The sequence below is a fragment of the Diabrotica undecimpunctata genome, chromosome 3, assembly GCF_040954645.1.
Source record: "Diabrotica undecimpunctata isolate CICGRU chromosome 3, icDiaUnde3, whole genome shotgun sequence".
Taxonomy (NCBI): Eukaryota; Metazoa; Arthropoda; class Insecta; order Coleoptera; family Chrysomelidae; genus Diabrotica; species Diabrotica undecimpunctata.
The window spans coordinates 22,170,645-22,183,085 of NC_092805.1; the positions used below are offsets into that span (position 1 = coordinate 22,170,645).

General features: G+C 31.3%; 1 protein-coding gene across 1 annotated transcript in view; it reads left to right on the forward strand.

Moving 5' to 3' along the window:
- The first annotated feature begins 11,347 nt into the window (after positions 1–11,347).
- The window catches only part of ImpL2 (Ecdysone-inducible gene L2), a 137,237-nt gene continuing 136,143 nt past the window's right edge, over positions 11,348–12,441 (forward strand). Inside the window, 1 exon segment of the mRNA XM_072524255.1 lies at positions 11,348–11,398. Within this exon segment, the coding sequence (XP_072380356.1) occupies positions 11,396–11,398 (3 nt within the window). The 5' untranslated portion in view covers positions 11,348–11,395.

Sequence of the window (12,441 nt, forward strand, 5' to 3'; positions counted from 1 at the left end):
TCCAAAAAGAAAAAAAATATCTTCAACAAAGTGACGTGTTGATATCGATTTGCAGGCTGATTGAATTATTGTATTGGAGGTCACTAAGGACATTTAATTGCTTAATTTGGTGAAATTTTATGTTTTTTTTGTTATTAATGATATTCATCCAATGAATTAGTTAAATCTAAAATTACCTTCAAAGTATCACATCAATTAAAAAAAATTACCTTTTAAATGATGTGCCACTCGATCACACTTGTTATTTAAAAAAACTGGGAGTTGATGCCGAGCAGTAGGAGGTTACATTTGAGGGCATGAATTATGCATAAAAATTCGTCCCCATATATATATATATACACACACACACATATATATATATATATATATATATATATATATATATATATATATATATATATATATATATATATATATATATATATATGTGTGTGTGTGTGTGCGTGTGTAAAAAATTAAGTATATTAATATTATTAGTATATATATATATATATATATATATATATATATATATATATATATATAACTTAATTATAGTATTGGGTATCATTATCAAAATGGTATGATTTGTTATTTATACCCAATATCTTGTATGTGAAGGACGCCCACTGAAACCGTGGTTTTGATTTTGTATATTCCTTTTTGCCTCACTTCAAAATATCGAATAAATTCTAATACAAAAGCGGAAAAGCGAGCAAATAGATTATAATTGCTTTCACAGAATATTGAAAATTTAGCAGGGTTGTACTCGACATTCCTCTATAATTTTCTGGATTTTTTCTTTCGCCTAGTTTAAATATAAAATTAGTGATGCTTCTTGGTATCTTCTCTGTTTCTGTTTTTTGTTAACTTTTTTTGTTATTTCACTCAACAAAAATCGGCCCAACTTATTTAATTTGTTCGTTATTGATATTGTCTTTTTCTGGTGTTTTACGATATTTAACTGTCATATTGTGTTTACAACTAGATTCTGTTCTACTGTCCTTCATTCTCCATAATGCATTGTAACGTTATAAACGTAACATGTTTATTTTATTACTTTTCTGTAAATAATTGATTTATTTCAATTTATTTCAATTTTATTCGTCTATTAACTTTATTATTTACTTTACTACTACGTATTTTTATTCTAAAAACAGTTGGCGCTCAACTCTTGGATTAACTTTCTATTTACTAAATATTCGATCATAATCTAAATATATTTCGTGTACACGAAATATTCAGTAAGGCTATAAATCTGAACAAAATAAAAGATGAATAGTCCGAAGCACATAATACCTCCATAAATAAAAAAGGAGATACAAATAAATGGAAAGCCTACAAGGGAATTAGTTTGATAGCAAGTATGGAGAGGTTATATGTAGATAATATTCTTATACACAAATATAATACCTACATATGTAATAACAAACACAAACATCATTTTCTTGCCACGGCATTTAATGTAATTAAATACCTAAAAGTAATAAATTTTAATGTAATTAAATAAAAGGACTACGTCACGGATGTAGTATGTTCCCATTTCTGTTTAGCATATAGATTTTTTTTGGCAACTGCTACTTTTTACTTGCATTATTATTGATGAATGTTATGTATATTCTTGCTTATATTGTTTGTATTGATCTCTTAATTTTTCTCGCAAAATAAAAATTTCATTTAAAAAACTCGATGTCGAGTTGGTCCGCTAGCGCTACTCCATTCTTTTTTTATATTTAGGGTCCATTCGTTTATACGCTGTGCGTTAAATTTTCTTCTAATATCTTCATTTTTCTTTCGATCACAGCATATTTTCTATAATTCTTCTCAGTACTCTCAACTCTGCCGTTTCCAGTAGCCTTTGTGTTGTGGCTGTATCGGGTCTTGTTTCTGAGGCATAAATTCTTGACTTCATCTCAGTGTTAATGTGTCTGTTTCACAATATAGTGCTATTAAGGCATCCTGCTAGTCTATTTGCTTTTTGTAGTTGATCTTTCACTTCTTTGTCCAGGTGTCCATAGTTGGACATTGTAATTCTAAGGTATTTTATTTCCATTACTTGTTCACTAATGATGCCATCAATTTATATTTTACATCTGATTGGTTCTTTGCTGATTACTATTGCTTTATTATTCTGAGATCATATTGTCATATTAAATTCTTTAAATCTGTTGACCAGTCTTTGCAGACTATCTTCATCTGGGGCTATCAATATTTCGTCATCTGTGTAACCGAGTATTTTTACTTTTTGTTTCCCATTCTGTATCCTCTTCTTTTGTTAACTTGTTTGATGATTTCATCTATGATTAAATTGAAGAGCATAGGGTTTAATGAGTTCCCCTGTCTTATTCCGTTGCCTATTTCTATAGGTTCTGTAAATTGTCTATCTATTCTTACTTCCATTTTGTTTTGATAGATGTTTTCAATAGTTTTTATAAGATTTAGGGGAACTTCTCTATGATACAGAAGATGGATTACATATTTGAGTCTTACTCTGTCAAATGCTTTCTTTAAGTCAATCAGACACGGAAATGCTGGTTTATTATACTCTAGTGATTTCTCAGTAATCTGCTTTATGACGAATATTGCATCTGTACATGATCTTCTGTTGTTCTTTATTTCCTTTTTTGAATAATAGTATTAGTTCGCTTATTCTTCATTCTTCCGGTATTTTATTGTTTTATAATTTTATTAATTAATGTTGTTAATTGTTTTGTCATTGCTATTTCATAATATTTTAAAAATTCATTTAGTAGCCCGTCTTTAGCTGCTGCTTTTCTGTTTTTCAGCTTTTCAAATATTTTACGAACTCCCTGTATATTTATATTTAGTTCTCGTATTCATGTTTACTATAACGCCATTGCTATTATGAAATTTTTTTTAAAAGTTTTTGTCTTAAATTCTAGCGGCTAGTTTCTTGACAACAAATAATAACTCAAAAAATTTTTACGTATACTTATTAATTATTAATTTAATCAATTATATACTTGTTAGTACATACTTAAATTCCAAGGTTTACGCTAAAATCTTCACGTCGCAAAAATTAACCACACCTACATATTTTCCCATGGTATAGATTACCATAAACTAATTGTCGTTCAACACATTTCGGTACACACCAGCATTTTTTGCAACGTTTCCAAGTAAAGACAGAAATATTTACAGAAGTCATTAAAATATTTGTGTGAATAACTCAATGTCAACTGCAGAACATTTTTTATACAGGGCTGAGAAAATGTTATCCGAACAGTCGGTTTCCGGTTGCGTATATGTTCTAAGAAAAATTATCTATAACAAAAATGTTTGTAGTATTTTTAGTTAAGTGCGTGACGTACTTGGATTTCCAACAACTGTCTTGAGTTTTGAGAGATAACGTCACAAGTCTATTTTGTATATTTATCACCATCAATATTTTATATTTTCAGATAGATTATCATTTTATTCAAAATTAAGTTCTCTTTTCATTTATCTGAAAAATATATTGTTATACTATATTGCTGTAAATCTTGTGCTCCAAAAAATTAACAGAACATTTTTTAAGAGCCATAAGTTTTTTGGGAATGATGCTAGCTGCGAAACAAAAAATATTTTGTGCAAATAAAAACTTCACACAAACATTATTGGTAGTACGATGAAGTTGAAAATGAGTGAATATAAAAGAAAAAACATCAGCAATATTTAACTTCAAGAAAAACAGAACATAAGCTGATATATATAAAAAAAACACATCCAAGAGTACGAAGAGAAATTGTAGAAAAGAAAAATAAATTGCATTGACACCTAGGAGGTAACCTTCTTCTTCTTCTTTTTCTTCTTCTACTGTTTCCCATTATGAGTTCGTTATTTTCGTCCTTCGTAATACTCTATTCTCCCAATCACCTTCTCTGAGATCTCTTTGTATCATACCATTTTTTATGTACGTTTTCTATCTTATAGCAGATTTCCTTCTCCGTCTTCTTCCCGCCGGGGACCAGTCTAATATTCTTTTCGACCACCTGTGGTCTGGCCCGTACCACTGCAGGGCTCTGTTTTCAAACTTTCTTGTAATTGAGCATTCTACTTTCATTCTGTTCCATATTTCATCTGTTCTTATTAAATCCGCTCTGCTGATTTGTAGACATCTTCTCATATAGTCCAGATCCACTGTTCTTATTTTATTTCGTATTGATGTTGTCATTGGACATAATTCTGCTCCATATAGGGTAATATTCATCATGAAGCTCTGAAAGAGCCTTTATTTGTTTTCTTTCGTTAGGGTGTTGTTCCATATCTCTATGTTTTTCAGAGTGTTTTCGTCACTTGTTTTCCCTGTGCTATTTTCATTTTTATATCTTTCATACAAGTACCATTTCGGCTTCTCATTGACCCTAAATACTTAAAAATCTTACAACTCTTATAGTCGTTTCTTTTAAACTCAAGTTCAGATCTGCAACCTCCGATCCAATACGTAATTACAGCTCATAGTCTTATGCAAAGGTGACTTGGTCATCTGCGAAAAGTAGTAAATCTAATGTATCCTCTTGTACTGGTATAGTGTAGATGATAGTCCACATGCCCGTTTGAGGCCCTTTGTTGCGGCGATTATTTTTGTTATTTTATTGACTAACTTTATTTGCATCTCTGTTTCTTTATTCAGTCTTTGTGTTAAATTCACCCAGTTCTCTCTAACGTGCATTCTTCCCATTCCTTCCCATAGTTGTTGCCTGGGCACGTTATCGTATGCTTTCTCCAAGTCGATAAAGGCCATATGTGTTTCAATATTTTTCTCTTAGTTCTTTTCTATCACTTGTCTCATAATGAATATATTATCTAGAAATAATCTGGCTTTTCGGAATCCGGCTTGTTCTTCGCCATGATGGTCCATGTGTTCTATTTTTTCTTTTATAACTGTGGAAAACATTCTTGCTAGGGATAGCATTAATAATTAATTACTAGGGATAGGAAATAAAAATTTATTGACTGTGAGCATAAAGTTGTTGACACTAATTAAAAATTTCAACGGTTTATTACTTCTTCTGACAGTATTTCTTACCGAAACTTATAACAACTGCTAAAAAAAACACCCGTGCAATGGTTTAATAATGAATTAGGGTCTTACAGATCTAATCTTTCTCTTATACAAACTCTTACAAAACGCTAAAAAGTCAGCTTACTGTGATTTTATTACTTTTCCAATAATAAACCTAGAGACTGCTGGAAAATACTAAATTTCGAAAGAAACAATACAATATAAAGTTCGGTACAACCTGATCTACCTCCAGACGAAATAAATCAATGTTTTATTACAATTGCAGATAATATAATTACATCTTCTCCTACTATTAACATCGATGTCCTCTTTAATTACAGAAATCTTCCTTTTCTTTCCTTCTCCAATCAAGTCCTTTTTTTTCATCGCGTTGTGTATTTGTTAAGTAGTTAAATAAATTAACCCCAAACTCTAAACTCACTAAATTCTTTTCACATTTCTTTTCACATATAGCTACTCTATCATAGTAACGTTAGGAGCCAAGACGAGGGAGAAATTTTTCTCCTAGGTTAATGAACAAGTAGGTGAAATTAAAAATGTTTCATTCACAGTTTGTCTTAATTTTTGTTTAAAAACTACAATAACGTAGTGTTCGTCCTGAAATAATATCAGTCTTTTTAAAATAACCTGAATCCTTTAAAAACTATATAGACACATATTAGACCCCAACTATTATATATCTTTTGGAATCAGCTCATTTTTATTGATTTAAAAATGTCACAAGATAGAGGGTGTTACATTTACAAAAAATTCGATGGCACCATCATCTTAAATATCCAATGTATTCCATACTTTACGGATACACTGTATATTGAAAATACAGGGGCGATAACTATAGCAACTGATAAAATTATTCTACAAAGGAGCCAAATGAAAGCAGGGAAGAATTGGTTTGATGGATAATGCCTTAAAATAGCAGAGGAAAAAGAAAGATTAAACAAATTGGCACTAACAAATAATAATAAGGGTATAAACCAGAGTTACAAAGATCAAAGAAGAAGGCAATGTAGACGAAAAAAAAAGAGAATATAACGAAAAAATAATTCAAGAAATAGAGAAAAGATTTCAGAACAAAGAAATACGGTCGTTTTATAAAGAAGTTAAAAAAAATAAGAGGGGATACCAGAATTGTTAATCATACATTAAAAAAAGATGGAGCACTTACGAGTGAAAATATGGGTATCAATGATGGGTACGTGGGAGAGACATTTTAGTGAAGTACTGAATAGAAATGATCGGGAGAAAACGAAATAGCTACAGAAATGCTAAAGAATGGAGTGAAAGAACTATAAGACATGGGGATGAATAGAATAATCAAGAGGATATGGGAAGAGGAAAATATACCCAAAGATCCGACCAAGGCTTTATTATATCCCACATACAAAAAGGGGATAGATTGGCATGTGAAAATTACAGAGGTGTTGGATACTTGTTACAAGGTATTAGACTGGATGCTAAGAGAGAGACTCAACAGATTTGCTGAAGATAAACTAGGTGAGTATCAGGCCGTTTTTAGAGTCAATAGATCAGTCACAGATCAGATTTTTACACTAAAAGAAATCCAGACTACTACTATGCTATGAACATAAAGTAACCCTTCATGCGTTGTTCATAGATTTTACACAAACGTATGTGAGGACAAGAAGAAATAAAATGTATAAAGCATTGAGCTACTTGGGCATACCTGCAAAACTCGCTAGGTTAGTAAGAATGACTGAATAGCACACGAAATCAGAGGAGAGTATAATCTGTATGGAGAGGATTTTCATCGGATGAATTTTACGTGAACAGAGGTCTTAGACAAGAAGATCTGTTATTCACGGTGCTTTTTAATTTGACATTACAATGAACATCATTGTCTGGCCTTCGCTTATTTAGAAATTAATTAAGAAATGTTATAAAATGATTAGAACTGGAGGTAAAAGACTTTGGCCTAGAAACAAAAACCAAGAAAAGTCAAAATACATGAAACTCGGAAATAGAAAGCAAAAAGAAAAGGGACGACAGTTAGTTTAATTTCCTATCTGGTGAATAAAGGGAATATAATTTCGAGAGAGTGGTCCATTTTATGCATCTGGGGGTTATTATAGAAGAGAAAGGTCAGGAAGAATGGGAACTGAATGCTAAATTGGCAAAAGGAAACAAAAAGATAGAAAGCCTAAGACCACTGATAAAATCCAAATATGTATCGAGAAAAATAAAGTTATAACACGGTAATAAGTCCCACAGTGACATATGGTAGTGAAATATAAACAATGAAAAAATAGGGAGAAATTGGAAAGATGGGAAAGGAAAATGCTCAGAGCTATATATGGAGGTAAAACACGGTAAAAGGATGAGTTCGACAAATAAACAGGGAGCTAGAGAAACTGTATAACGAACCAAGCATCAGTCACTGCATAAAGGCACATGGAGTTAGATGGATGGGGCATGTCAAAGATGATCCTAAAGCGGGGCCCACTTACCAATGAAATGACGACCCAAACAAAGATGTTTTGATAGCGTACAGGAAGATCTCAGGAGAGGGGGAATTAATGGTTGGAAAGAAAGAGTTATAAACAGGGATGAGTGGAGGAGAATAGTAAGTCAATTTAGTAGACAAGGAGCATGATTGGACAATATTTAATACAAGTTTTGTGATACAAGTGTTATATTAATAGTATTTTATCCCTAGGCTTCCAAGGTATGTTGAGCTTTGTAAATAAATAAATGTAATTGTTGGTAGACTAAAAATTTTAATTTTAATGTCTTGTGATAGTGTTAAAAAATTTTTTTCATAGCTAATGTTAAGGTGTTGCTATAACAACTGTTTTGAGTAGATAAAGTATCACTTTAACCGCAAGGGTAGATAAAGTGACACTTTAACAGCAAGAGTAGATAAAATGTTTAAACTTTTTTTTATTCAATAAAATTTACAAATTCAAACACATTAAGGATTAAATGGTATTCTTTCTCATACATCATCCTAGATTTTTGTGGCAACAATAAACTTTCTGCTTCCAACGCTGCATTTTCTACATCTGATGGCAGGTTTTCCTTTTCTTGTGTCAATTATTTTCCGTCCGTTTCGTATTTATTCACTTTGTACACAAAACGCAAGAATATTCTCCGCAAAAACCAAAGCGTAACATTTGTTTGACATTTGTTGACAGAGTAATTCATATCCCTAGCAACGGAGCAACAAAATTGCGATTTTTGTGCTAAAAATTACAATTTTCTTTGAAATTCTATTTGTCACCTGAACTTGAAGTCTTGCTATAGAAAAAAATGTTGTATTGCACACGACGATAAAATCGCATTATCTTCTCGAGCATAATTAGCGTCTCGACTGACGTCTCGACGCTAAAAAACGCTCTCGAAGATAAAGTACAATTTTATCGTCTTGTACAATAAATAACTATTATTGGCTAACTTCATGTTGTAAGTTTTTATTGCTCGTTTTATACAATTATTTCGTCTTAATTTATATATATTTCTAGTATATATTTCTTATATCAAAATAATTGGCAGTATATGTGAATATATCGGCGTCAAGTACCTATAAGATTTATCTAGGCGCCAAAAGACGTCAAATGATGGCTTCCTTTTTAAAAGTAATCATTTCGACATTTCGATGACAAACGAGATAAAATAAAAAAACTTTTGAATTTCATAATTCTGAATAATTTAAATGATTCGAGTAATTTGAAATAATTATTTGATTGTGGGATAATTATTAAGTACCTATTCAACATCAACAAACAAAATGTTATTATCCTTAGAAAGTAATAAGCTGTGAAATATCCCTTAGACCTGATAATTGATTATATTTGTAATAGTGAACTTAATATTCCATTTTGCATTATATTCTGAGAAACATAATATTTGTTAACAGTAAAAAGTGATTTGTTCCAAATTATATGCATTACTTGCCTACCTCGTTTTCTTCTAGTGGGCGGAGTCCAGTCATCTATCTTTTTTGACCATCTATTTTCAGGCATCTCACTAATACTAAGGCAATTAAATTACTTTATTACACTTTTGTACGCCGTAAACTGGAATATGCCTCTGTCATTTGGTCACCTTTTTATGATGTACATATCCAAATTATAGAGCAGGTGCAGCGTAAATTTTTAAAATTTTTGTCTTTCAAAATTAACGGCATATATCCCAAGAGGGGCATCAGCAATAGTGAGTTGTGTAGCGGTTTGGACGTAGTATCATTAGAATCTAGACGAATTAATGCCTCCCTAATATTCCTGTACAAGCTACTACATAATCTCATTGACTGCCCTGATATTCTTCGACAAATAAATTTTAACGTTCCATCTTATCCAGTGAGAAATTCGATTACATTCAGAAATACACAAGCTAGAACTAATCTTATGTTAAATTCTCCTCTATTTCTCATGTGCAATTATTATAATTCCTTAAGTGCTTACTGCGATATATTTCACTGCAGTGTAAAGCAGCTTACTAGGATGGCTGAGATCTACCTAGGTGATTGAGTAGTTTCTTTATGTTAAGGTAAAATACTCGAAAAATGTGTTATTTAGTTAGTACTTATGAATTATTAATATTTCATTTAACTTTAGTATTGTATTTTGTCCTATAAATGGATTCTGTTGGACAATAAACGCTATTATTATTATTATTATTATTATTATATAGTCTAAATCGCTCTCGTCTTCAGCTAGAATAGCTTGGCCGTCAGCAAAGTGTCCTGTTCAATCTCTCGTCTTCGATTGGAATGCCAATATTGCAGCATTTTACTCTCAAAACTGAGAGCGCCTCATTCAGATATATTTTGAAGAGTGTAGATGCTATGCAGCACCCCTGTTTTAGTGCCTTTACGAATAGGAATTTCTCTAGGTAATTTTGTTTCCAGTTTTGATATTTACCATCATATTTTTGTAAAGCTGTTGTACTCCTTTTATATTTTTTTATTTAGTCCTTGTTTTTCCATTGCTACTCACATCATTGAAAGTGGTATCGTATGCCTTTGTCAGATCTATAAAAACTACATGAGTTGAATGGTTGTGGGCTAATATTTTCTCAATAACCTGCTTTAGAGAAAATATGCTGTCTAAACAGCATCTGCCTGCACGAAAGCCATTTTGTTCTTCTTGTTAAGTATAGGTTGGTACAATAGTGTAGGTTGGCTACAGTGTACTTATGACTTACGTCAAAGTCAACTACTATAAAAATTGTAAGCAAGATAAGATGGTTGTAATATGTTGTTCTAAATAATAAAGAAATAATCCATTAGTAATATACTTATTTTGTCATTTATAAACTAAATATTGAAAACATCTACATCTGTCATCTCTTTTTCAATTTTTTATTATTTTTCCATAGAGTTTTGAGACTGCATGTATGACACTTAGCCTCCTGTAGTGTGAACAATTCTTTCTATCTTCTTTTTTGTAGATGTTGTTAATATGTGCTTTTGTCCACTCCGATGGTAAGTCATGTCCTTTATAGAATAAGATGAAGACATACGCCAGTAACTCCCGCAATACTTGTGGACTTTGTTTTAATAATTCGTTCGGTATACCTTGTGGTCCGTATGCTTTTCGATTTTTTAGATTTCGTATTGCATCTTCGACTTCCTCTTCGTCGAAATAACAGTATGCATTTTCGTTCGAAAAAAAAAGAATGAAAACGGCATAATATAAGATAGAAAATATTAATAAATATGTGTTAAAAGAGTTGAATAAACGCATTAACAGAATTGAAGAAGGAAATGTGGTGAAATTCGCTCAAGGTAAATCATCCGTGGACCGGCGTGGACCTTCTCCGAAAGAGGTGGAGTGATGGCCTAAAATAAAAGCAAGCAATTTACTTCAAATAAAGAAAGAAGACAATCAGAACTTCGTGGAATGGAATTATATTCCATCGCCAAAATAAAAAAAAACTGATCGACATGCTTTTGTGTTTCTTCACGTCGCGCATTGCCGAGTATCATAAAAAACTGATCTTCAAAAATATTACAACACAACTTACTTTTCAATAGTTTAGTCAATATGTATATTTCATGTAATTTTAAGCAATGTAAATGTCTTTAACGTACATTTTACGATATTAATCAAGATTTTATGTTTCTACACAGTTGCCATATCCCAAACATTTTCACTTCACACTACTCCGTCTTTTTAAATATACTTTTTTCGACCTAAATACTTACGTCTTGTTTTATATGGAGTAAAAGTGGGTCTGGCATAGACCAGACACACTTTTACTCTATATAAAAATAAAGACATTATATCCTTTATTCGTGTAAGGGATTCCGCACGTACCCCTATAAATCATCCCGATCCGTCCCTGACGCAGCATCACACTCCAAGACTCATATATAAATGATTAAAGGGTTATTCTTATCACTCTCCGTTGAAAGTTCTTCAAGACAAAATGGTGAGTACATATAAATGTCGTTTGTGCTTTTTAACACGGGGATGATTTTTGAAAAAAGATTTTGATGCAGAATTTACGTGATTGTTCTTGGGAACGAATAATAAGTCCCAAACTAGTTTGATGGGAGATTTTCCACAAGTGCTTTTAAACGAAAAAATAGTATCTAATTCAATAAAACTTGGAAAATATTAAAATATTTATATTTTTCTGACAAATCACTAATTTTTTGTTTATGCGTTGTTTCTTTTACTTTTTTCAATACGGCGCTGTAACTACATTTTGAATATTTTCATTCATAATAAAAATATGATGTATGAATTTTGAATTTCTTCTTTCAAAATATCTGTAGTATTTGATTTTGAACTTATCTTTCTATATGTTTACACCGCATTCATTATGTTTTCGTTTTATAAAATTATTTATTATTTTTTTTTTTCGTTTACTTCACAAGTCGTTGTTGAGTGTTCGCTGAATTTCAGTTTTTCAATTTTTTTTATTAGATCCTACTTTCTTAATATTTCTGGGAGAGTATTTTTACTGCATCTTCTCCCTACATGATCTCGGTATTAACTATTTCCCCTAATATTTTATTTAGCGTCCTAACGTACGCTCCTAGTTACAGTACTTAATATTCGCTTTATTATTTTTGTTTATAGTTTTATTGCAAAGCACGGACTGTTGCTATAGTTTTAAAGTAGAGGTCTCATCTTTACAAATATTCTTCGTCACTCAGTTCTATCTATTGATAACCGATTCTTTTTGAGCTCCGCTTCTCCAACTAGTCCAATATTTCCTTCATCTTACGCTATAGTAACTTAATGCTATAACTATAGTAATAAAATTGCGCACATATTGTGAACGTACAAAATTAAATTTTATTAGCCGATATATTTTAAATCAAGATTTGTGGATCGTACTTCTGATCGTTCTGGAAACAACCTGAAATCTCCAGTGCTGTTCGGTAGTCGCTTTATTCACACATCCAGTCATTGTTTTTCATGGTATTTTAGACTATTTTGAAAGTTTTCGGTAGACTCATAATG